This window comes from Etheostoma cragini, chromosome 21, assembly GCF_013103735.1.
Source record: "Etheostoma cragini isolate CJK2018 chromosome 21, CSU_Ecrag_1.0, whole genome shotgun sequence".
NCBI classification, from domain to species: Eukaryota; Metazoa; Chordata; class Actinopteri; order Perciformes; family Percidae; genus Etheostoma; species Etheostoma cragini.
Window position 1 is genome coordinate 20,051,734 of NC_048427.1, and position 26,579 is coordinate 20,078,312.

The 26,579-nt window shown below is 42.8% G+C and overlaps 3 protein-coding genes across 5 annotated transcripts in view; 1 reads left to right on the plus strand and 2 right to left on the minus strand.

Annotated features, from left to right (window-relative positions):
• Positions 1 to 15,654, minus strand: part of pkd1b (polycystic kidney disease 1b) — a 38,401-nt gene extending 22,747 nt beyond the window's left edge. The window contains exons 1-17 of the mRNA XM_034860881.1: positions 15,582 to 15,654; positions 14,086 to 14,266; positions 12,823 to 13,031; positions 12,600 to 12,718; positions 11,096 to 11,243; positions 10,752 to 11,017; positions 9,549 to 10,316; positions 8,628 to 8,759; positions 8,292 to 8,467; positions 7,998 to 8,134; positions 3,074 to 6,726; positions 2,784 to 2,936; positions 2,451 to 2,591; positions 1,473 to 1,755; positions 1,201 to 1,294; positions 936 to 1,064; positions 6 to 156 (exon numbers count right to left, since the gene is read on the minus strand). Of these exons, the coding sequence (XP_034716772.1) occupies positions 6 to 156; positions 936 to 1,064; positions 1,201 to 1,294; positions 1,473 to 1,755; positions 2,451 to 2,591; positions 2,784 to 2,936; positions 3,074 to 6,726; positions 7,998 to 8,134; positions 8,292 to 8,467; positions 8,628 to 8,759; positions 9,549 to 10,316; positions 10,752 to 11,017; positions 11,096 to 11,243; positions 12,600 to 12,718; positions 12,823 to 13,031; positions 14,086 to 14,266; positions 15,582 to 15,654 (6,813 nt within the window). The remainder of the gene's footprint in view (positions 1 to 5; positions 157 to 935; positions 1,065 to 1,200; positions 1,295 to 1,472; positions 1,756 to 2,450; positions 2,592 to 2,783; positions 2,937 to 3,073; positions 6,727 to 7,997; positions 8,135 to 8,291; positions 8,468 to 8,627; positions 8,760 to 9,548; positions 10,317 to 10,751; positions 11,018 to 11,095; positions 11,244 to 12,599; positions 12,719 to 12,822; positions 13,032 to 14,085; positions 14,267 to 15,581) is intronic.
• Positions 15,655 to 17,526: 1,872 nt separating this feature from the next.
• Positions 17,527 to 20,989, plus strand: LOC117937414 (ankyrin repeat and SOCS box protein 12-like). Of its 2 annotated transcripts, none has more exons than XM_034861384.1 (3): positions 17,527 to 17,642; positions 18,917 to 19,687; positions 20,703 to 20,989. In XM_034861384.1, the coding sequence occupies exons 1-3, from the start codon at positions 17,567 to 17,569 to the stop codon at positions 20,852 to 20,854; spliced, it is 999 nt and encodes a 332-aa protein (XP_034717275.1). In that variant the 5' UTR covers positions 17,527 to 17,566; the 3' UTR covers positions 20,855 to 20,989. The 2 variants fall into 2 exon arrangements, with proteins under 2 accessions (XP_034717275.1, XP_034717276.1); XM_034861385.1 differs by having other exon boundaries at positions 17,539 to 17,642; positions 18,920 to 19,687.
• A 275-nt stretch (positions 20,990 to 21,264) lies between these two features.
• LOC117937411 (zinc transporter ZIP11-like) overlaps positions 21,265 to 26,579 on the minus strand; it is a 105,270-nt gene continuing 99,955 nt past the window's right edge. For both annotated transcript variants that reach the window (XM_034861380.1, XM_034861379.1), the window contains exons 7-10: positions 24,801 to 24,870; positions 23,616 to 23,714; positions 23,339 to 23,497; positions 21,265 to 22,005 (exon numbers count right to left, since the gene is read on the minus strand). In XM_034861380.1, coding sequence (XP_034717271.1) covers positions 21,927 to 22,005; positions 23,339 to 23,497; positions 23,616 to 23,714; positions 24,801 to 24,870 — 407 coding nt within the window. In that variant the 3' untranslated portion in view covers positions 21,265 to 21,926. The remainder of the gene's footprint in view (positions 22,006 to 23,338; positions 23,498 to 23,615; positions 23,715 to 24,800; positions 24,871 to 26,579) is intronic.

Here is a 26,579-nt window from a genome sequence, read left to right on the forward strand (position 1 = left end):
ATTACTTGATTGAGCTGGCTGGTGAGGGCGATGGAATAAGGAATGATCTCTTGAGGGTCACCATGTTGGACTAAAGCCCAAAGCTCTGTCTGGCTCTTGATTCTGAGCCACTGGCTGGCATCTCCGTCTTTTGCAGGATTTTCAACTGTCAACATTCTAGGGAAAGGAGCAATCAGAAAGAGTGAGAGTTCACTCAAACGGGATAAAGACAATTGGCATGACGTGGTATAGGGCTGGGTATCAGTATTGCGGCAACCCATAACCAAGTAGCATTGAAACTTCTCCAGTCAAACAGTACATTGATTTGCTTGTTTTTGTACCCAGATCTACAAAGACATTAGGCCACTGCGGTAGACCTAGCTTGCATCCTCCTGTCACCATGGCATCCTCCAGTCATCGGGCACCATGCCAGACTCCAACCCCGCATAAAAACTAAACACGGTGGAGAGAAGACTTGCTATGCGTCGCTATATATAACTATAACCTATGAACTTGAACTAAGTGTGAATATCAACTAAAATTATCAACGTTTTTGTGAGAAAAAGTAAAATTACTAAAAACAAACAAGCCAGACGGAGCGGCGTCAATCTCGCCAGTGTTCCCGTTATTACTTACTGTGTATTGCACAGTAGGTGGGAGAAGAAAGTCCGGGCTGGCTGTGAACTGAACTCAATGAATGTTTGAGTTCAGGGTGGTTATGGCTTTTAATATCTGATGATACTGATGCTATTAGTATCTGTATCATCACTTTTGGGTACTGGTATTGGTGCTGAAAGCGGTATTGCACTTTTACATGGAATAACCTCATTAATTTGTCCAACATTTGACTGAAAAATAAAGCGCTTTGACAGTTGCAAATAACACCTAGAACAAGACTAACAAACATAATTCTGATGCTTATTTTGCTCCGGCTGCATCAAATCCTGGTAGCTTACCTGTTCAGAGCAATGACCTTTGCCCCGAGGTGATCTTCTACCAGCAATGTGACTGTAATAACTGACATGCTTCTTTCTTCCCCAGGACTTCCTATCGGAACCAGGCTGCCAAATGTTGAACGTGTACCCCTAGGAAGAGAAATGAAGACAAAAGATGAACAGTTTAAGCTTGACAGTAAGTAAATCCAAATCTTACTTTTTAACTCAGTTTATATTCACCCTTCCTTGTCTACTAATTGCTTAATAGGTTGAGGTCTGTATCCACCTGTACAGAGTGAGCAGCGTGCCAATGGGCTGGCTAGGTGCTACCTGGAAGGTATAGATCAGCTGAGATGTCCTGCTTTCATCATCTTGCCACCCTGCAAAAAGAAGACAGATGTTAGCAAAACAGAATCTGATTGTTGAAGAAGCATTTACTTTTGATTTGTAAAAAAAAAAACAAGCTTGCAGGATGACAGCTGATTTTTCTCCATTAAAAGTGACAAAGATATTGATGCTAATTGGATTCAGTAACACTTCTACTAAGACCAGTGTTACCTGAGCAGTTGTAGGTGACCACTGTCTCCAGCAGATGGATATCTGACTCTGGACTGAGATCACACAGGCCTCCGTGCGGCGGATTGTTGGGTAGTAGCGTCAGGCTGGCGCTGCCCCACTGCCCTCTGCCAGGCTGGGATACATTCAGAGTGAAGGTATAACTCTGCCCTGGCTGCAAAACACCTGAACGCACCACCAAATTAGACGAACGTCTTCCTGTAGAGGTGGAGACCGTGTTAAGGCGCAGAGTAATGCCAGTCTGGTCCTCAGCGCTCCATTTGTACTGTGAGAAGACACATAAATGAATCAAATTAATACTGCGTCTCTGCTTATTATCTGTTTCTTGGCTGCAAATAAAAAAAAAATTGTACTGTTCATTTATCTAACCAATCAAGCATTGCTAAGGAAAAATATAGATAAAACTGTCCAATCAGGAACTAAGCAGATAAACACTGAAATTGTTATATTCCTCCTCCACCGCCATGTCTACACACTGTGGACACATGGCTTACACTGTTTAGACCATAACACTGCCTTTCCCAGGAATATAATAACACAGGACTTTCACGTCTGATTTGAACCCAAACCAAAATATATATTTTTTAACTTAACTAAGTAGTTTTTGTGCCTAAACATAACCAAACCTTGAATGCAGCATTTACATTAAAAACCACGACTGACGTTCCCGGCTTAGCTTTGAGCTTGGAAACGCTCTTAGGATTGCACTAGATGACCAACATTACAGCTTGATGAATTAAAAGGTAATGAACAGCTGAGACTGCAGCAGGGAGAGAACTGTGTTGATCTTTCCTTTCCACCTGCACCACCATTATAATTTATCATGTTTAAAAAAAAAAAAAGGGTTTGCCTTATGCAGAACACTAATGTACGCAATATTTCACAAAAATGGACTAAAATTGAATTTATTGAAAAAAATGACTTTACCTGTAAGCTCCATGTTAGTATTCAAATCATTACCTGAACCTGGTCGTCACACTGTCCACATTGTCCTGAGAGAATGATGGGCGCGTTGTAGCTAACGTGGTGTGCGGAGGACAGCACAGAGCAGGATACACACTCCACAGTCACAGGAAGCACAGGAGCATCACACACAGTCACCTACAGATACAAGACAGAGGTACTGTAGGTGTGATAAGTGTCTTGTTTGAATAAATATGTTGGTATGCCTATGGTAAGTTCTGCCGTGATTGCCCATAGCTCTAAAACGTTGTGAGATATATTCTCAACCACAGCAAGTGCACACAAAAACAGAGATAACGTATGCTTTTGTGTGAGAATGGTTATACTCACTGTCTGGGTGACAGAGGCAGGTCTCCTCCCTGCCTTGTGTACAGTGAGAGTGAAAACGTAGACTGTGTCAGGGTGCAGCTGGGTGCTCAGTACAGTCATTATACTGCTGTTACTCCCAATAGCCTGCTTTGCAAAATGAGATTCAGTTGAGTTCTGAAAATACAAACACCCAAGTGTTAGAATCAGCTACATATACAAAAAAATGTTACTTATTTTTTACAACTCATAATAATAGCAATTAATACAATTTCCTTTACACTAAGGTTGCTTTCACATTAAGAGGCCTTTACCACCGTCATGAAGGTCCAGTGGTACTGTAGTATATCTTCCACTCCTGGATCTACATCAGGGTCTTCAGACTCAGATCCATCCAGGACGAGGTCATTGAGGCGGGGCCACAGTCTGTGGGATCCTCCCTTGATGACAGCTACCAGCATTGAGTGGACCACTGTAACGCTGGTTTTTTGTTGGGCAAGTAGAGGAGTTCCCTGGAGGGAAACGCTGAATACCAGGCAATACTGTCCCACATCGAGAGTGTGCTTCGGGAGTAAGAGAAAAGGCAAAGTTGCATCTACCTGACTTCTAAGCATGACTTTGCTACCAGAGAATTCTAAGTTGATACAATCAGACTCTTTGAATATCTCCCATAGGTACGTGGCTTTGTAAGCAGAGCAGGTAATGTCCGTGCTTGCTTCGAAGAAACTCGGTCTAGACCTGAGGATAGTAGACTGGCTCTGGACAAGAGAAGCTTGAGGTCTGGAACACTGAAGCTCCTCCACCTCCATGTCTAGCACTGTGGACACATGGCTTACACTGTTTAGAACTTTGACCATGACATTGCATTTCCCAGGAATATAATAGGTATGATTGACTGTGCTTAAGTCTGTCACCAATGCTTCAGTGGAGTCTCCAAAGTCCCAGAGGTATTTGGGATTGCTGCCTTCATTAACTTTGACTGAAAAAGTGACAGCATATCCAACAAATATTCTTTCCGAATGACAGACAAGCTTGACCTTTTTCACAGGCCACTGAATTATAGCAGTGTCATTTATCATCTTTGAGCAGATTCCATTGGTGGCGAGCACGCTAAACGTCAATAAACCATTTTGTTGTGGAGTAAAGATCACTTCTTGTCCTTTGAGCCAGGTGGGCTCAGACCCTACCAAGTGAAATATCCAGGTGTAGTTGACTGGAAGTCCACTTTGAACTTCTGCCGTGAACTGGATACTTTTCTGAGCCTCTAGAACATCAGCGCAACAGTTCACAAGTCGCAAACCTTGAATATGCTCAGCAACGAGAATGCTGGAAGACACCTCAGCACTACTGACCTGGTTCCAACCTTTCAGTGTCACTAGATGTGTCCCAGCTGGAAGACTTGATGTGGTGAACTGTCCTTTATGAATGCCTTGACTATGAACCCAGTCTTTGTTTCTAAATGTTATGGCAAAGCTTACATTGCTTCCTTTGGAAATTTTTGGAATAACTGTAACTGGTTCCTCGGTGCAAAAGGTTGATTTCCAAAGATTCAACATTAGACCATTGATTGCATCCTGAACTGTGACACTGTGTGAAACCATCTGCCAATTTATCCCATTGGAGACATTTAAAGACACCTGATAGATACCTGCCAATGGAAAAGCATAGATAAAGGTCTGATTTGTAGAATTAAAAAGGACAGCACCTCTAACTGCCCAGTTCCAATGCAAATCACTACCTTTCCGAATAAGCCCATGGAGTTGAACTGCAGAACTTGTGGTGATATGAAAGGGATGCGTCTTCCTGTCAATTTCAAAGTCCATGTCTTGGATCTCCTCCTGAACATTGAACTCATGGGTGAAATTGCTGTGACTAAGGACATTCTGAGCTGAAACTCTAACAAGACAACGACCAACACTTGTAAAAATGTGGAGGAGAAAGGGTGTGTGTGTCTTCAAGGGTGAAAGATCAGATTTCACATACCACAGGTACTGTAGGTCTGACCCGGTAACCACGGATACAGAGATATTCACCAATTCCCCCAATGCCACAATGTTTGATTGTGTTGTAATGTGTGCACCTGCTACACGCTGTACTGACACTAAATCAACAATGCTGGTGGCCTCACCCAACTTGTTGGAAGCTCTTAGCTCAACTGAAACACCACCAGGAGTTTCAACTAACATATGAAAAAGCTCTCCATCACCAGTTATTTGTTGGTTTATTCCACTATGTAAAGCAAGCCAGTGATAACTGACATTGGAGCCCTTGTTGATTGAAGCAATACACAGCAGTTCCTCCTGGGTTGGTATGTATTTTACGTTTGTCAGGCTCTGACATTCAATCTGAAGACCCTCTATTCTTTGAAAGACCTCAATTAAAATAGCTGCTTCCTTTCTACTGACCAAGTTCTGTGCAACAACCCTTACTTGATACACTCCTGGTTTCAGGAAAGCAAATCTAAACTCATAAGTCCCCTGTTTGGTTGAGTTTAAACCATCTACAGTCCAGTAGTAGTTGGTGCTGCTGATAACACTGCTAATTACTGAGATAAGAGTTTCTTCTCCTACTACAGCATAAGGCTGGTTGGTATGAAGTGACAGGTCTGAAATAGGAAGTAAAACATTGACTTTAAGAGACGCAGAATCACGGCTAACGGCATTAAATGCTGTTGCGCTGACTGTGTACTGACCCGTCGAGGTAAAGGCGTGTGACACATTTCGCTTCGACTCCACTGGGGATCCATCTCCAAAGTCCCATATCACTGACACATTGCTACCACTGCAACTGGCAACCCAAAATGGTGCTACTGTATTGACTGTCAGTGTGCCACTTTGACTATCCACAGACAGCTTACTGACAGGGTTTTGAATGGTGATACTAGCGGTCGCGGTTTTGTTGCTGACCTCGTTAAGTGCTGTTACTGATACCTCTTCCACACCTTTATCTTTAAAGATAAAACACTTTTGATTTGTTTCTGTCATGGCAGTGAGACTAGAGTGGCTGCTCACCCACTTGAATTGGTAACCTCTACTTTGTAAGGGGGAAACTAACACTCTGACACATACCTCGTCCCCTACTGCCACTACTTCTTTTGAAGACTGCACTGTGATGCTGGTTATTGGCGCTTCCACACATATACTCTTATTAAATGATACAGATGTAACAGAACCAAACAGAGTCAGACTAATATGAAAGATCCCTTGACTTTGAAATGTGTGCATGACTGTCGACTGTCCCCTCACTACAGCCAGAGGTGATCCATCTCCAAACAGCCAATGGAAAGTCAGAATGGATATGTTCCCTTTCACCAGAGCAGTAAACTGTGTGTCTCTTCCACTCATTACACATTCTGTAGGGAGAACTCCACTAACAGCCAACCTATAGACTTCAACAAAGATAGACTGATGATCTTGGCTGACAGAATTCAAGACAGTGACATCTACTGTATATTTCCCTGGCGACTTGTAGATGTGGGAGATGGAACCATCTGTAACGTTTCCCTCCAGGGACCCATCGCCAAAGTCAAAATTCCATAACAGATTCGTACCAGTTGCCACTGTAGCTCTGAAATCTGTAGCAGAGCTTAGTTCAGTGGGTCCATTGTAACTAACTGTCAATCCAGAGATTTTCTCCAGAACTTCCATCATGAGCCAAGTGGTCAGGAATGTAAGAGTGTTGTTGGCACACACTGTAAGGTTATACACTCCTGCAGACGCAAAAGTATGGTTGACTTTAGAGTGGATGCCTTGGATAACTTCAGAGCCATCGCCAAAATCCCATGTGTAGACAACAGAATGGGTGGAGGGCTCTGTCGAAGCTTCTAGAATGAGAGTCTGTTTAATGAGAGGCACGGGAGGGGAAGGGGAAATGAGGAGGTGTTTTAATCGAGGGCGTATGCTTATCTTCATTGACGCATCCGTTTTTTCATATTGGTTGGAGACTTGGACATGAAGAGTGTAGTCAGCTGCAAAAACAAACACGCAGGAAAGAAGATTTTACCTTGATGGACCAAAAAGCAGCTGCCAAGCACAGGTTCTACCAGTTTTATTCTTGTCATCAAATGTCACAGAAATCGGCAATTTAAAAAAAAAAAAAAAAAAAGTCTAAAATAAATTTCAGGGACTAAATAAATGTTGCATGTTGCATGGCATATAGTCAAAATATCAGCATAAAGTTTTATCAACCAACCAAAAAGACTTTCTAAAGGTTCAAGGACACCTGTGAACTTGGCTGTATCATTAAAAGGCTTGTACTCGAAATACTGGGGAAAAAAACAGTGTGCTGGGGTTGCTTCCATTCCAATTGCCTCCAATCCAATGGACTTCAATGACACCACTCATTGTCCTCTCGCAGACCGTTCCCCAACACATGAGATAGCTTTTTTAACTTATTTTCATGGCCACATGAACTAACAATGCATGCGTGGCCAGGACGCCATTACCCCACTATATTTTACATCGCAAATGTGTTTGCTTCTATATTAATGGTCCCATGGCATGACAATTTCCCTTTATGAGTTTTTTTTTACATTAATTCTTTTTCTAGGCCGCACCCCCAGCCTCCACCTTGCCCCCCGCCCCCCCTCCGTAAAAGCTACAGACTCAGAAATGGCCCATACTAAGGAAAGCTCATTGTGGGACTGGCTCTAGTGGCTGTCATTCTGCACCAAGGCTGAATGTCGGGAAACAGACTTCAGATATGACATTAGGGGACCACCAAGGTCTATATAAAAGAGACTTCAGATACAGTATTAGGGGACCACTAAGGTCTATATAAAAGAGACTTCAGATACAGTATTAGGGGACTACTAAGGTCTATATAAAAGAGACTTCAGATACAGTATTAGGGGACCACTAAGGTCTATATAAAAGAGACTTCAGATACAGTATTAGGGACCACTAAGGTCTATATAAAAGAGACTTCAGATACAGTATTAGGGACCACTAAGGTCTATATAAAAGAGACTTCAGATATGGTATTAGGGGACCACTAAGGTCTATATAAAAGCATCCAAAGTGCTCCATATCATGTGACCTTTGATGTTCTGGATGTCTAGTACAGCCGTAGAAAATTTGATGCCTGTGTAATTGTATGCAGTGTATCTTTAAAGCAGTAATTAACCTTGGGGGAAGGACATCTTAGCTGTAAACACAAAACTGGCATATAATCACCTTATAAACCTGATATGGTACACTTGTTAACACATTAGCAGCTTTAATTGTTGAGAGTGTTTACCTGGACTAGAAAAGGTATAGTTGACTGAGTCCTGGACATAAACGTGCTTCCCTCCTCTCTCCATGATCCTTTCCATGTTCTGACATGGAGCAGACTGGGTGTGGATCACCTTGCTACTGCCATCCCCAAAATCCCATCTATGTGTAATACAGCGACATTTAGAATAACCAGACACAACATGACTTTAAAAGTACATTTCAAGTGGTAGTCTATATTTTAAAGTCAAGGGTATACAATAGACTGTCTCAAATGTTTTTCTCTGACGATCTCTGGGGGGTTATTTATGAACCTTACCTGAATGTGACTGGCAGGGACATGTCCACTTTGACTCTGAGGGTGTAGAGGTGTGTAGCATCCACAGCTATGACCTCCCTGACTAAGAGGAATTCTGGCTCACCCAGTGGGGTCATTTCATCAGCAGTCAGGAGGACTTGTTGGCTCTGGGAGCTCACATGATTGGAAGCTGTCAACTAGCAGAAAGATTACTTTGATTAAATAAAAGAGGCTCAGAATGTAATTAAATGTATTTTATTGATGCATCATGAAATTTAATTTTATATTTATCAAAGAAACGTAAAAAATAACCAACTGGCCAAATTTAACATCAGAGAGACGGCTAAATGATCTTACCCTGAGCTTATAGTTTGCAGGTTTCTTGAACACTACACTGTAAGATTCTCCTTCATAGGCAAACTGCTCCAGGTCGTCAATCACCCATGTGAATTTTACTGCGGAACCGCTCTCCACTTTAGCCTGAAATGACTACAACGTAAAAGAAAATCATCAAAATGAAAGAAGTCTCAGAGAATATGTTACCAAGCTAAGTTCCCTTTGTGCATACGTTTAGTCTTACATGTCCACATTTGTCTGAAAGAATGTGAAAGAGTCTACAGCCACTGTAGCAGCTCTGAGGCTATGAGCACTATCATGAACGTTTAAATGCTAAAACGCTCACCGTGGCAATGTAAAATTAAAAAATTAAGAGTTATTACAAATTGTCCTGTGAGCAATATGAATGACTGTACTAAATTTCACAAAAAATCCATTTAATAGTTACCAACACATTTTTACTAAAAACCACAAACTTCAACCTCTTTATGCCACTCGAGAAAAAGTCAGAAAAATCATCAGCCCGTCCTCACCCAGAAATCAATAGCAAAGGTCAATAATGCAATTTGTGTGTGTGACGCCGAGTGTTTGTTAAAAAGAAAAACGAAACAACAGTTGAAGCGATTGGTACTGCCAATCGTCTGCCAAGTACTTTTAGAAAGTGCCAACCCTTTTCAAAACGTTTCCAATGATGACTTCTCAGACAACAATCCGGCTTACGTGTCAGGTTAGTCAATAGGTGAAAAGTCTGAGAATTTCCAGAATCATTAAGATTCATCCTCTGGGGAACATGAAGGTCTGTACAAAACCCAAATGGCAATTGAGATATTTCAGTCGGTACCAAAGCAGTGGACCAACCAGCTGGCTTTGCCGCGTTGCTAACATGATTACTGAATAAATTGCTTAATAAGCAGAGTGTTTAAATTATTTTTGCATTCTCACCTGTGAAGTGTCTACTAGCATCCTCTGGCATCCATGTGGCTCTACAGTGAGCCCTGTCACTGCCTCATACCCACAAACCCTCACACTCACAGTCTGAGAGCTAACTGCATCCATCACACTGATGTTCAGTGTTTGAACCCCTGCTGAGGGCAACACCAGGATCACAGAGGAGAACCAGGAATCAGGGGACTGTCCCCTACAGTCAGGCCAAGACAGAGCCACCTCTTCAGGGCAAGATGGAAGGAAGGGAACCCCAGTCTGCAGAACTGGGGCTGACCATGAGCTCCTGGCTTTCTCTCCAGACAGGACCTTGACAACAATAAGTGTCGGGACATTGATTTGGACATGAATCTGGTTATTTTCATCTGGCACAGGGTGGATGACATTAAGCCCAAATTTAGATTGCAGACATGGAGTAGGACCAGTTGCCAGGACCCTCATATCTGGAGCTGTGGTTGTTTCTCTGTGGGTGAAGCCAGAGTCTTCATCGTGCTCAGTACCTCTGTGTAGATTCTTGTCCACGTACAGCATCCTCAGATCACACACCACCCCGTCCACCCATTGGCCTCCGTGTGGCAGGGAAGTGAGACCTCCCTCCCACCAGCCTCCCCACTCCTTCCTCCTGAGGGACATGTAACTCTGTCGCCAGGGGGAGTTTAAAGACGCTTCACTGTTCAGGCAATGTAGGAATGTACCAGAGTCACGAGTGTGCTGTATAGCCACAATATCATCAGGGTAGACCATGATCGCTCGATCTGGAAGAAGCAGCTGTTAAAAGAACAAAGTTGGAGGAGAGTTACACTTAGTAAACTTAATACAGCTGTTTTTCTGGGAACAGGGAACTTATTTATTGATATTGATGGATTTCAATATTGATCGATCTACACCAAATATTTTTTTGTACCTTAAAATAATGTTCCAAAATTGTTTCAGTGGTTCATTAACTTATAGTAATGAGACATAAGAATAATGGTAACAGGAATGGTCAATTCCTTTTCCAACCTGTAGGGGGACCAAAGAGGAAAAGTGCTTTGGTGCCTACAGTAAAGATGCTGGTGCTGCTGCTGTTGCTGGATGTTAGAAGTTATTAGAATTATTAGAAGTAGAAGTTTGGAGGTTTAAAACCAGCTTTCTAAAATGTCTAAAAGGCACAAGTGAACGACTGCAAGAAAAGACAATGTCGTGCAAAAAATGTCAACTCACGCTTATAGTTTTCAGTTCAGAGCTAGGGTTTACTCTCAGAGGTAGGTCTGCCACCAGGTGGTAGAAGGGGGGTAGTGCAGGGTATCTGGGCGGTAAAGCAAAGCCGCGGGCCCCTGCTGCAGAGTCGTAGGGGCTGCAGGGACTGGTGGTGGGAACACAGGCCTCCAGCAGGTGGCACCAGTGCTGGCCCAAGCTGCAGCCCCCTGTGGTGTTACACAGCGGCACTGCTGAGCAACAGCTGAACGGGTTAAGGAGAGAGCTGCAACCTGAGGGGCAAAGAGGAGAGAATCATCGTCCACTGTCAAGCAAACTTACGATAGCTCCATAGTACCGTTGTACTGTACCTGGTGGTACCAGGTGGTGGTTGGGATTGCAGTAGGGTCGGAGGATCTGTACCCGGGCCAGAGAGGACACTGGGCTGGGCTGGACCACCAGCTCCACTGATGCCAACTGACCTGCATGACTGAACCACATCCCTGGGAACAGCTGCATCTGTGGGTGTCAAAGGAGTTTATTGCAGAAGGGGACATTGCAAATTAATTTAATGCATGGTTATGATTTGGTTTAAAATTTCAGAATCAACAAATTAGCACAAAACACAAAAGATTACCAACAAAACACAAAGCAGTTAAAACATGTTACAAGGTAAGGCAACATAGCACAAAGAATAGAAACATACATCTGTTGAGAGCAATAAAGGCAGTAGATTGGAGGAAAAAAACACCTATACGATAAAATCGCATACTAACAAAATACATACGTTATATATAAATCTGAATATATTTATCTGATCATTGACATCATCAGAATATTAACCAACAACAATAAAAATTACAGGGATTATATACCTTTAATTTATGTACTTTTAATACAAATCATCATATAAATCTATATTGCTTGCTAACTATTTCTCGTGCACATTCATTAAAACTCACTACATTTTTATATTTAAAATAAAATCTATTACAATTTAGCTTCCCCCTGGCAACTGGTGAAATACCTTGGGGTACAATTTCCCCTGGTTGGGTATCACTGCCTCAGACCACTGATTCCCAATTTGTTTTTCTAAAGAGAGAGAGAGAGAGAGAGAGAGAGAGAGAGAGAGAGAGGTGAATGACATGCAGCAAAGGGCCGCATGCCTCACTATCATTCACTATCTGCTAGCTGCCTGTCCCCAAAACACTGTAAAAAACATCTCCTCCCTATCTGCAAGCTGCCTGTCCCCAAAACACTGTAAAAAACATCTCCTCCCTATCTGCAAGCTGCCTGTCCCCAAAACACTGTAAAAAACATCTCCTCCCTATCTGCTAGCTGCCTGTCCCCAAAACACTGTAAAAAACATCTCCTCCCTATCTGCTAGCTGCCTGTCCCCAAAACACTGTAAAAAACATCTCCTCCCTATCTGCAAGCTGCCTGTCCCAAGAACACACTGTAAAAAATGTGGTCTCTGTAGACAGCCCAGGGTCTACAAACGACAACAAAAATAAACTGTGCCCACCTGCACCACGAAGCATTCACAAACAGTGTTCCAGCCAACAACCATCAAGAAGGATTTGGGGGTGGGGGTGGGGGGGTTAGTGCGTGGAAGCACAGAGGGAGGGGACGGTATGAGGGGGACGGAGGGACACGCTGCTCTCAAAGTACTGAAAATACTTAGAACGTCAACCAACATCACGTATAGAACCTTTAACCACTCATTAGAGCTTTTTTAGGTCTGTGAGCTGATTTTTAACCAAGAAGTGATGCTCTCTTGTCAGATACTTTTTAAATACATCATCTCCGATTTAACTTGTGACCCCTTTAGGTTTGCTAACCAGTGTCTTTTTGTTTAATTGACCCTATACCGACCTCTGCTGTGAGTGCTCCGATGTCCGGGACATTTGGAAAGGGGTGTATCTGGGTCTGAGCATAGATACCGCTCATGAGAACTAATCCAGTCAGGTAATTGTCCACAGACGGTAAGGACTCTGCATTAAGAAGGAACAACCAGAATCACATAAAGACACGTTTCTAACAATAACCATACCTGAGGATAAAACCACACTGTTTTTCAGTGAAATAAAATTCTTACCAGTTACTTCTTTTTCACAGAGAAAGAGGTATTGTCCAGCACATTGAGCCTTCCTCCACCGTCCCTGTGTGCCCAAGGCCATCTGAGAACACCCCCCCTGGCTCTCACTGGCTCCAGTCCACCATGCAGGATTTGCTGGCTCCGCAACCCCAACCTGGACCGACCCCTCTCCTGCTGATCCCTTCAGCCATACCCACACAGTGCTATTCCTAAACATACACAAAAACAAAAGGGAAAATATATATTAAAGAGCCCCTATTATGCTCCTTTTCAGGGTCACATTGTATTTTTGGGGGTCTACTAGAATAGGTTCACATGCTTTGATAGTCAAAAACATTATGTTTCTCATTGTACCCATTGCTGCCATGCCTCCACCTGAAACATTCAGTCTCTGATTGGTCAGCTGGACCACTCTGTGATTGGTCAACCAATTTCAAACAAGCCACTGGGAGGTGATGTTTGCCCCGCCCCTTAAGACCAAGCCACACCCTTTAATAACTAATGACCTCTTTCGTGTACAGCGTTGTAGGATTTATCATTAAAATCAGCAGAGAGTTACGTTTTCATTGGCCATGGTGTGAACTGCCCCCTATGCTTAAGCCACGCCCCCTTTCACAGCTGTTGAACCGTATGGCGTAGATTCTTGTGTGAGGTATCATTGAACTCAGCTGGGAGTTCCCTTTTCATTGGTGACAATTTGCAGTGTCTGAGTGCCGCACAAATGCATTGTTGCAAGGAGCGGTGTCCGCCAGGAACCCCGACACACAAGGAGGTGTGAGGGCCCATCCAACACTGCTCACAGGTTTAATTAGGGCCCGATCGCCGAAAGCGCCGTAGGCCCTGTTGAAACTTAAGGACTCATTTTTATTTCTTTTATCCGGCAAATGAATTGCCTTTTTGAGGGGCTTATCATATTTAAAAACTCACCAAATTTGGCCGTTGCATCAAGTCGGGTGAAAATGCACGTATTTTAAGGGTTTCTGGAATGGGCGCACAAAAATGGCTCGCTAGCACCCCCTACAAAATTAAGAAAATTCAGCCCCTCTAGTGTGCTTAACGTAGACTCACGAAACTTGGTACACATATGTATCATGGCAGGAAGGACATAAAACTCCATTGCAGCCACACCCTAAACCAAACAGGAAGTCCGCCATTTTGAATTGAATGTTTGAATTACTGTTTTATGTCGTACTTTAAGATTTCAGCCGATCAGCTTCAAACTTTAAACACATGAAAAGGGAGACATTTGTCTGTGGCACTCACACTGGAAAGGACTGTTGGATGAAGCGTTGCAGCTCCAGGCTGTCAGCCGATGCCAGATCGCCTCCCTGAGTCTCTCTGCAGGAATCCTGCGCTTCAGGCTGCGAAGATGTCGTCTCAGAGAGCCAATAGCATCGTAGGCTGGTCAAGTGGATCAGGGCACCTTTTGGACAAGGAATGTCCTCTGAAAGGCAAGACAATGAAACAATGAAATATGGATATCCATCCATCCATCTTCATCCGCTTATCCGGTATCGGGGTCTCGGGGGCAGCAGCTCCAGAAGGGCACCCCAAACTTCCCTTTCCCGAGCCACATCAACCAGCTCCGACCGGGGGATGCCGAGGCGTTCCCAGGCCAGGTTGGAGATATAATCTCTCCACCTAGTCCTGGGTCTTCCCGAGGCCTCCTCCCAGCTGGACGTGCCTGGAACACCTCCCTAGGGAGTGGTTCAGGAGGCATCCTTACCAGATGCACGAACCACCTCAACTGGCTCCTTTCGGCGTGAAGGAGCAGCGGCTCTACTCCGAGGTCCTCTCGGAGGACTAAGCTTCTCACCCTATCTCTAAGGGAGACGCCAGCCACCCTCCTGAGGAAACCCATTTTGGCCGCTTGTACCCTGGATCTCGTTCTTTCGGTCATGACCCAGCCTTTAATATGGATAGTGAAAATGTATTGTGGAGTGAGCATGTGAGCAAGAGCTACACTGTTTTGTTTTTGTTTTAAAAAAAAAAACAGGATGATGGATATCATAAGTCCCATGATGGACACGCCAGTGTTGTTGTCTTTACTTAGAATTCCCCAAGGAAGAAAAATATCACGACTGACTCTCGTTCCCCAATCAGAGAGTGAATCCGTAGTTTAAAAAAACAATTGAGGTTAAAATGTTCACGTCTGACTTAAAGCATTGCCTCGACTGAAGAATCCAGCTCCGGGAACCTTCACCTCTCTCCGAAGGAGCAGTGGTGGAATGTAACTGAGTACATTTTTTCAAGTACTGTACTTAAGTACACATTTGAGGTACTTGCACTTTACTTGAGTCTTTTCTTTTCATGCCAGTTTTTACTCTACTACTACTACTGACAGTTTTAGGTACCAGTTACTTTACAAGTTAAGATTTTTGCACACAAACACAAATGCAGTTTATAATAGAAACACAGTGATTTATAATAAATGAAACTGCCCAACAGTATACAGGCCGACACGTACATCTGAGATGATTAGCCGATTAAACACTTTGTTGACTGACAGGACTGTTTGGATCGTTTTTTGAGAACTTTTGCTCTTAATACTTTAAGTATATTCTCCTGATGATGCTTTTACTTAAGTAACATTTTCAATGCAGGACTCTTACTTGTAACACCATTTTTTTTCAGTGTGGTATTAGTACTTTTACTGAACAAAAGGATCTAAATACTTCTTCCACCGCTGTGAAGGGGGCAAGTAAGACCATAATCTCCAGAAACCAATACTTAATACAAGACAAAACGAAGCTCCTCACCTCCAGCCAGAGTGATCAAAACCACACACAGACTCCACAGCCGTCTCTTTAGCGTCCCGAGTGTCCCTGTCATCTTGTAGGTAACATCACATCCTCCCGGAGATAAGAAACACTGGAGAAATCAATGCCCCCCCACCATTGCATGAAGTGTGCAGATTCGTCTCATGTGTTTTTTCCCCCTGTCCCTGCACCAAGACTCTCTCCTCATCCTCAGTGCTCTCGTACAAGTTGGAAACGTTGTCCGTCTTTCAACACCCCCCCCCACCCCCCCACCCCCGTCCTGCAAATACATCATGAGTTACGGTGGTGTCGTTGCTTTAAAGGCCTCTTCTCCACTCTCTCTGAGCGCCTGGGTGACTTCTACTCTGTAACCGGGCAACAGCCATATAGAAGCAGAGTGGACAGAGGACGCCAGCGCGGCTCATTACCATGTTGTAAAGCCCCGGGCCCCGGGCCCCGGGCCCCCCCAGCTGAGGGAAACACGCCTCAGAGACCAAAGACACATTGCAGTGTCTATGTTGTTTGCGTACAAATTGTTATTTTGTTACATGTTTTAGGCAGTGTTATATTATTTGTTACTGCACTTAAGTAACATTTTCACTTATCTGTGCTCTACTTTTTAATCTATATTTCTGGAATCTTTCACTTCACTACATTTCCTAAGTAAAGTGTATGCTTTTACCCTGATACATTTCCCCTGAGCATCTTGGTTACTCGTTACTAAAAAATTAAAAAACAGGAAACATTTGTTGATGGTAGCTCTCTCAAAATATATGCGGTGTTGGTCCTTTAACTTGAGGGAATTGTGCCTGGAAAGTGCTGGAGCAGACTTTGAGTTTGATGTTTAAGAAGGTATGAAAACCCTGAATATTACGCTTTACTATAAGGACCCAACAATAAAGTTCATCGCTTTTGTCACTCCAGTACAGTCAATATCAGATACTTTTAGACTTTGACTCAAGTCATATTCTAACTTTCTGTACTTTTACTCAAGTACTGCTTTCAAGTACTTCATCCTAGACCGGTTTAAGGAATACAGAGGGATCTGGTTTTTCTTGCTGGGTTGCCAAAAGGAAGTTGTTCCTCCTGCATTGTGCCCACGGCCTATTGTCCCAACACTAACTCCAAGACCTCATCACTAACCAAACAAAGGCTCTGTGACGCACATGCACAAGAAATAGACCCGGTTCACAAAGAAAGGATGCCATATGGGTTGCCTGGAGAGGGAACAGATAAAGCTGAGGGCAGCGATAAGGCAGCCATAGCTGAGAACTGTCAGTCCATTGCCATGGATACGATTGGATTTCTCTTTGTGAGACAGGACTTCTTCCCTTCACAGGAGCAGCAGAATCAGCCCGAGGGCGTTGTGTTGGTTACATAAGATAGATTGCTTATTAACTAATGAGTATTTCAAACATTCCAATGCATTCTAGTACATTTTTAACAACTTTATATTCGTCCTGCGTTTGTTTTAATGTGCTGATATAGTAAATGATTTTCAAAATAAAATCTATCTTAGTTTGAGTGATCCCCAAAACTGGTGGCCCACCGGGTCTAAGGTGCCCCCACCGGGTCTAAGGTGCCCCCACCGGGACTAAGGTGGACTGTGTAGACTTTTGAAGAGAGCATACAGAATTTTAATTGGTGTAATAAAAAGACAACAAAACACTCTCATCAAATCGCTAGTTACAATGCAATGCCTAATTTATATATTTTACACATTGTATTTATGTGATTTATTATTCTAGATGTCTTTAATAACTCAATATGAAAGACTTTTGGGCTTAGTGAATTTAATAATGGAGGTTGCAATGCATTCCTTCAATGCGAGAATAATTAGCAAATTTATGACAGTTCTTATTAAATTAATTAAATCTAATGAAACAGTGTAAAGGTCCAGTTCTCTGCGCACCCTCCAGGCGCCATGTTGTTCCAGCAGTCAGAAACAGCAGAGGGCAGCAGAGCGCCGTTAAACTCAACGTGGTATGCAACAATACACGGCGACGAAGAAGAAGAAACGGGAAGATGGAGAAGGCAGCTGGAGCTGGCGACACATCTTAGGTAGGCTACTATTAAACGAAGGAAACCCAACAAGACGGATTATTTCTGTTGTCACACGGCATAAAAAAAACAAGAAAGCGCGGGCTTTACAACGCGAAGTTTGAAGAAGTTGACATTAGCGAACTTCTTCCTGCTAGGAAGCGCGTATTAGCATTTAGCGTCTTAGCATTAGCATGTCTATAAACAGTCTACTGTACACGGGGAGTCAGTAAATAGCTATATGGATTTCAAAACGACGCCATGTCAGCAGACACATTAACGTTATAGAAGGTGCTATTGCACTCAACTATGTAGCTACTATTTCATTTATTTGTAATTGAATTTCCCGGTTAACATTAACGTTAATTGTTCATAAACAAGAACGGGTTGGGACCAACTGGTTTTGTTAAATGACAGCTTCACACATGAATTGAATTATGGTCACTTACATAGGCGGTTATAAGCATTATTGCATATGACATACACGGTTCTGTAAGCCGTATACTGTGCAGTCTGAAATATCCCTTACGTGGGATGCAGTTACAGGAAGTTACTACATACCTTAAAGTAATTTGTCAAATATACATTCGGTATGAACTTTATTTGGTCCTGATCTGGATTGTGCAACAGTGCTGTATATGATAGTTTTGCATTGGCTTTTTTCCTCAAATATGATAAAAAAAAAAAAAGGTAGGCATATCAGCCTACATCTGTTTCAGACAGCTGATAATGAGTGTAACGATACATCGATCTGGATCCCTATACACCAATTCCATCGTCAACGATGCAATATCACTTATTAATTGATTAATTGACAATGTATTGACACGTATCTCTAATATCTGCCTTTATTTTGAAATTCCCATTTTGTAAAACCTTTAAAGTGTAGTTTAAATTCCTGGAAAAGCTTAGTAATGTCGTTTCCCATTCATATATGAGTTTATATATGTGAATGTCATTTAATTGATCTGAGTATTGCACACATTCCAAGCCAGTGTTGTTGCACAAAACAGATAACATTGTCCAGTTTCAAACTCACCAAGTGTGTGTGTGTGTGTGTGTGTGTGTGTGTGTGTGTGTGTGTGTGTGTGTGTGTGTGTGTGTGTGTGTGTGTGTGTGTGTCAGCCACTTGCTTTGTGATATCAGTAAATATTGTATCATTGTCCTACAATCAATATATCATACCTTGATAAAAACGTGTGATTCACTCCCCTAGCTGATATAAGTAGTTGATACATTGTTATTGTCGAAAGTGAGACTTAAATAAACTCCATCTTTGTTTACATTTTTTCCAGCGGGTTCTATGCTCCAACTAAGGACCTCTTTAGAAGAAGAGAGTCGTTGTGACATTTCCCAGCTCAGACAAGCAGTGTTCCAAAACAATGCCAGACTCCTTGATGAGATGCTCTGCCAAGAAGTTTACAAGAAAGTCATCAACTGCCGGGGGGGCTGGGGCGTCGCGGGCACGCCGCTCCACGCCGCCGTGTCCAAAGGCCACCTGAGCTGCCTGCAGGTGCTGCTGGGCCACGGCGCGCTGGTAGACTGCGTGGACGTCAAGGCTCAGACGCCGCTCTTCGCAGCCGTCCGCGGGAAATACCTGGACTGTGTCCTAGCGCTCCTCGGAGCCGGCGCCAACCCCAACGGGAACTCGTCCAACAACTGCTCCCCTGTGCTCACTGCGGCTCGGGAGGGCAACGCGCAGATATTAAAGGAACTGCTCCGACACGGCGCCGAGGTGAACTCCCGCTCCAAAGTCTTGCTGTGGACTTCCAGCGCCAGGGTGTCCAGCGGGCCGCTGTACCTGGCTGCGGTTTACGGACACATGGAGTGTTTCAAACTGCTGCTCCTGTACGGGGCCGACCCCGATTACAACTGCACGGACGCAAAGCTGCTGAGTTCCATCAAGCAGCCCAAAACTGTGTTGGAGATGTGCCTCAGGCACGGCTGCGGCGTGGAGTACATCCAGCTGCTGATCGACTTTGGCGCAAACGTCTACCTCCCGACTCTGATCATCGAGAAGTCCACGAAGCAGAACGAGGCCGTGGAGCTGCTTCTGCAGGAAAGAGGTATAGTGCATCTTACATGTCACTTCTGAAATAGGTTGTCTCGTGGAGACGGTACCACCTCGTACACCCTGGTAGTTTCCTGGTGGCTGGAGTGAATCAAAGTACAGCTGCAAAATGCACTCACAGTATTTCTTTCTGAACTGATAATGGATAGCCTCTGAAGCCACAGAAGTCCCCCTCTCGCATTAATTATGCAGACATTCCTCGTTACAAATCTTGTGCATAATTCCCACAGTAGTCTGTGTGTTAGCATGACTCTTTAAAGACTCTACAAAACCTCCACTGACTCTTCGGCAGGTTTTATCTTCCGTTTCAGCAAATTACGGGACGTAAAAAATAAACATTAAAGTGCCCATATTATGAAAAAAAAAATCCCTTTTTCTGGGACTTGGGGTGTTAGGTTGTGTCTCTGGTGCAGCCACACGCATACACATTTAGAAAAATGGCCCTCGTTTAGAAGAAGTCTCCCAGCTAATCCTGCCTGGTACTGACCAAAGTTGGAGAAAGTTATCTAGCTGATGTGATCTTACCGAGCCTTTGAGCATGTGTGACTCCCATCAAAGATAGTAAAGAAGTGAGATGTCTCACTCTGGAGCTAAATCAGAGACCTAAACGCACAGGGTGAAAACAGGATCCGCAGCAATGTGCAGTACAACAAAAATGTTTTTTGTAAATAAAACCATTTAACCTATTCAGGTCCAACCTCAAAATACATTTATGAACCTGATAATGAGGATAGTATGGGCGCTTTAACCGTTCAGTTATTGGCTATTAGCGTCCCTAATTGAGTTGTTAATAAAGATCATCTAATTCTACTCTTTGTGATGGGAACGTTGAAGTCAAAGTCCAATAATTCCATGTGTTAGAGGACACACGTGTGCATGGACATGTTATTGCTGCAGTAGTTAAACTGCAAGAGGAACATCACTATATTCTTGTGGCTTCAGACGGATGTTGTTAGAAAAAGGAGTGCACTAAAATGCCACATTATCATTTTATTTGATGTTGTCTCTAGGGAATCCAAAGGCCTTGACTTCACAGTGCCGACTCGCCGTCCGAAGATACCTCAAAAAGATCGACAAGATCCAGTGTATCGAGCATCTGGACATGCCAACGAGTCTTATCAACTTCTTGCAACACAAGCCAGTCCCAGTCCCTGTTCTGTAGCCACATCATGTGAATGAATTCATTTTTATTTAACTCTATGAACCACCTTTGTTTTAAATGTTGTCTAATCATGTGCTGGACTGTTAAGACTGTTTCTTAAGTCAACACATTAAATGTGTGAATAAGTGGCGCGTACTGCTGTTTTATTGTTAATATTTACAGTACCCTATGGTTAGTGGAAGACTTCTCTGAGGGATCAGTTTCTTGGAGCTACGATTCTTAGTCACAAGCTCATCACAAGTTTGAGAAGTTTGTCCTACGAACACAAAACGGTTCTTAAATGAATCAGGCTCAGTATGAAACCACTCATTTCCATCATAGGGTCAGTTAGTTTAATACGTCTTAACCTATTTCCTCTTTTAATAGAATGTGTAAGTGAATACTGAGTTAAAAAGCTCACGCTGAAGGAATCAGAATCACATGGTTGTTTAATTATACAAACACTTTAAGTGTTATCTTCAGCATTTAAATAATTAGACGCAGACCACAACATGTGATTCTTCAGACTGGCCTCTAGGTGTCTGAGCCCTAAACCAGAGAAGGCACTGCATCTGGATGAAAAGCAGACTTTCCTTATAGAGGAGGGTTACGTGTGTGTAAAGTGTTCCTCCGCAGTAACAGTGGTACAGCTGGAGTCAGAACAGAGTAAACCAAAACTAAATCATTGATTGGAGGTCTCATAAATTACCGACTCAAACACCAGACTTCAAGTATTGCCATTATGAGAAAATGAAGAGAAAAAAAAAACATTAATAAAACTTTCATAATTCAGACATTTTGTTTTGGAAAAGATCTCAAAAAGCACTAACCGCAACACAAAATCCACACACTCTTGAATTAAAATAATCATTAAATATTCCCAAATTAGCTGCCTGCCATTTGAAAAAAGTGACAGATGCTGTTAGACAATAACTTGTAGCATGAAACCAGACACACATTATAGAGAACTTCAAGTACAGTCACCCATCAAACACTTCCTTTGGTCCCCTTTTTAAAAACTGAGGTCAGCGGAGCAATGACGACATGATGGCCATTGTGTGTTCTGTCGCCACGGTGACACAGCGAGGTGAGCTCAGCCCAGCCCGACGTCCAGTGACATCATCACGACGAAGCCCAGGATGGAGGTCCAGGAGGCCAGCTTCCCGTTTCCACTGGTGGTGATGGAGCGAAGGCATGGGACATTGGTTAGAGACCAGGGGTGGATACACAGACTGCATAAATGAAGCTAAAACATCTGGATCGGCCCCTGGCTGCAGTTTAGCTGCTAAACCCGGTCCCCCTCCATGTTAGCTGATGGGACAGAAATCGGCATCTCATGCATTTCTCCCGAAGATTGTTTCTGTCATTTTAGGTTGTTCACAAGTTTGTTTTTTAGAAATTATTTGACGCTATAAAAGTGGAAGGATTGGGTTTGTTTTACAGGGATAGACAGCTGTTATTGACGTTTACAAGCAAGTTTTTTTTTTTTTTTTACTTATTCAGAAAAAACAATATTCCAACCAAGTTCTTTACATAGCTAATGAAAATGTATAGTAGCACAGAGCTGAGCGCACCCATAAACTACACGGCAAGAGGCAGGAAACTGTCGCAAACTGTAGAAAAATCCTGATTGAGACACACATTCCAAATGCGCTGTGTGCTTCTAAAACATGACTAATACCAGCACGTCACACGCCTTAATCGTAAAACTGTTATATATTCGGGTAAAAGACCATATTCAGAATATCTAGATGGAATATGCTGTGTACATAAGGGGTCTTCAACGTTTTTTAGACCAAGTACCCCTAACCTGAAAGAGAGACGAGCAGGGACCCCCTGCTACGTACTGTATATTCTATACAACTAAGTTGCATATTAAACTGGGCCTACAGTAACGTGTAAGGTGGCCTTAAGCCTTTTCACATGGCCTAGCTTTTTATGGTGCCCTACAATACTAAGCTGCTATTTACATATTTATATATCATGTTTTAATGTCATACCTGTATGTTGAGGTGGTTGTTGTTTCCTACAAATCTATCTTTGCTAATAATGTGTTGCATTCATGTTAATGTACATTTGCAGACATTTGGCGGCCCCCCCCTGCAGTTACTCTGAGGACTTCTAAGGGGTTGCGGACCCCCTTTTGAAGATCTCTGGTTTACATGATCCATACCAGACAAGGAATATTGTCATGTTGGGAACAATGGTGGAATGTTAGTGTGCTCGTAAACATACTCAGTGACTAATTGGTCAGACGGCTGTGTGGACGGGACTTTGTTTGTTCTCGCCCGATCCCTACTGCGCAGACCTTGGCTCCAAAACTACAAAATTACATATTTGGGATGTTTTGGTTTCACTTTTGTACAGTGGGAGGAAGTGGAGAATCTTTGACCATCTTTATAAACTGTACAGTCTATGTTAGAGACGGATGCTGAAACTGTATTTGTGATTGTAACACTCATTAATCTGGCTATAATCTACTTCAATCCCTCTTTTCCATTTTACCTGATTTGGGCCTCAGGTATGATGTCATCCACCACCACGTAAACCATCGCCCCGGCAGCAAACGCCAACGCATATGGCAACACGGGTTCGGCCAAGACGACGGCAATGGCGCCCAGCAACCCAGCGACAGGCTCCACCATGCCACTGAGCTGGCCATACCTGACCCCAAAACAATCACACAACGAAAAGTTAAAGCATCTGTCCGCTGTCTAAGCCTCTGTTACATTAGCGTTCTCTCTGAAGCAGTGTTTAGACACAGACGCACGCCGTTCCTCACCAGAAGGCTTTCCACGTTGAGACCCCTGACCCCCGGAGCGGCAGGCTCACTGCCAAGCCTTCTGGGAAATTCTGGATGCCGATACCGATGGCCAAATTTCTGAGGAAACCAAAACAGAATGCTTGCTTCAATACTTTTTGACTAACACTTAGGATTCACTTTCATGAATTTTAGACACTGGTAATTAACTTACCATTGGATGACATAATTATGAATGATGGCGAGAGACGTTAAGGGACAGTTAAGAGGAATGCTCTGGAGCAAATCTAATCTACTCTAGAAAACATTTCAAATGAAAACATACATTTGTTGTAATATTAAGTTGCTGGAAAATAGGAAATTGAGTGAAAGAGGTAAGGGATAATTTCCATTTGTGATAAACGATCTTCATTTAACAGTAGCTCGGACCAGTAACATAGGGATACAAGATTTCTACTGCTAATGGCATACTTAAATTTAGTAGACAGTATGCAGTACATACTGATTGAGTACGTAGTATGCTGTACGTAAGAATGAGATTTTGAACACAGCCAGACTGTAGTCCTGTAAACCAGCGGAGTCAAAAGTATAGTCAAGTAAAAGTGTATAAGTACTGGTTTTAAAAATACTTAGAATATAAAAGTAAAAGCAATATAAGGGAAAAAATATCAATTTGCTTTATCAAATTAGACGGGAACTGTAGGAACTGGTGAGTATTTTCTTGGTACCTGCTTCATATAATGAAAGTACACTGTAAAACACAGGCTGTATTATAAAGTGTTTCCCTTTTTAGCAGTGTGCGTCTTTTCATGAAATAAATAATTGTGTTCACTGTGCTTGTCTCAAATAGGTCCATGAGTGTTCTCTCTACTTTGATACTGAGATGCTGGTTCCTTAGATTGGGCTTGATTTGTTATTATATTTGATATGATGATCTGATGTGTTCCACGTGTACTGACCTGACATCTTTCTGCAGTACTACAATGTAACCACTAGATGGTAGCAGCACACAATAACCGCACAGTTGTGGGTAAAGCCCGACCATATCGTGACACACACCAAATCTTCCCAAATGTATTAACTTTATAACTAAACTTCACTTTTTAAGGCTTATACTGCCCCCCCCCCCCCTTGTGTGCAGGAGGTCTGCAGTTTTTCCATATTAGGTAGTGAATGGGTGTTTCTTTGCCTTGATACCACTCTTACCTGGCACTCTCAAAAGTAGCAGATGAAGTCTTTCCAATGGCTCCGAATGCAACTCCCACAGCCAAACCCTCTGCAAAAAAAAAAAGCCCACAGACAATTGATCCTTGTTAGTCTATGATGTGATCTTTGAATTCTTTGGAGCCATCTGTTACATAGAAAAAACAACACTTGAAGAAAAACGAAGGAACAGTCAGTGTGGTCTGATAAAAAAAAACAAGTTAATACACCTCGGTACGGGTGGAAACAGGTAACAAGACAGTATGCAGACTAAAGACGATACTATGGGCCTGGAACCACATGAGATTTAATAAATAAACTCTTTGGTCTGTTCTTTTAGATAGAACACTGTGATCTTCTTACAGCAACAGTCAGTGGATATGTCACTCTAAGGAATGCACTGCATTCTGTTATTTGGTCTTAGGTTCTGTAGTCAGGTTTGATGTAAGGTTGCTACTGAGGTTTTAGCTCCCTAACCATGTCTGCAGAGGCAATGTAGCCTGAAACATATCTGCTGAACCACTGATCCATAACAGAGAGAAAGATGAGAAATTAAGTCTTACTTTTTGCTGTAAGACTCGCAATGTTTCCCAAACTTAGGGTCGGGACCCAAAATGGGTCGCACACCCGATTTATTGGGTCGTCAATTGGCAGATTAATATGCATATCAATCTTATGTGAATGAGGGTTCTTTTTTGCGTCTGTTCAGCTCAGATGCTGTGTTTTTTTTTCTCTCGCTCTTCTCCCTAACCTGATCTTTGACTATGCTATACTGCCTTCTGCTCTCCAAATTCTTTTTTTTTTGTCCGAACTCTGTGATCTGTCAATGTTGATACGATGTCCAAACGAAAAATATAAGGACGACTTTATTAACGTTGGCTTCATCAAAACTGTTCGTAATGAAGAAGAGAGGCCTCAGTGTGTTGTATGTGGGGAAGTACTCAGTAATGAGAGTTTTTAAATGAATAAGCTGGACAGACATCTTCAAACAAAACATTCACAGTATCATGGAAAGTCCAAAGAATTTTTCTTTTGCAAAGAAGAGTCCTTCAAGAAACAGTGTTTTGACAGCGGAAAAGTAAGTCATTACATTTTTTTCTGTTGGTGTACATTAGCATTTTAAATATTATTTTTGTGTGTCAGTTCATTTGTGACGGCGTTGCTAGCTAGCTAACATGTCGTTGTTAGCCGCTATTGTCCGTCTGGCGGGCCGGTTACTAATGTGGATTAGGCAGCAAAGTGCGTATTTGACATTGTTTTTTGGCGATGGAAGAGTCAGTGGGTGTTGTGTTAGTATTACTCGAGCGGGTAAATCCCGGCGAAATGCAACGTGTGAGACAAAAGGTAATGGGAAACAAGTGAGAGTGGTCATTTTTAATGATTCTCCCCGTTATCTATCGGGCATTCAAAGGGAACCGAGCCGCGCTGAAGGCATCATTATAATGGAATAAATATACTTCATATAGATTTAAACTCATGGTTTGTTCCGTCTTTTGTCCACAGTTTAAAAATGTAGATGTTACAATGATTCATGGTGTATTTTTGTAAATTTGGGTCCCGGAGAGACACCAAATTTCTCTTTTGGGTCTTGAGCTGAAAATGTTTGGGAACCACTGACAGAGTAATGCCACAGGAAAGCTGTCCGAAGTTGTGACCACCGTATCAGGCTGGTGTCTGTTCTCTCTGCATGCTCTGTAGTTCCTGTACAGCGTCCCTCTTCTCTGATGCCCCATTTTTTCTCCTTCGAAATACCTGTCATGCATACTTAAAGTACACACCGTG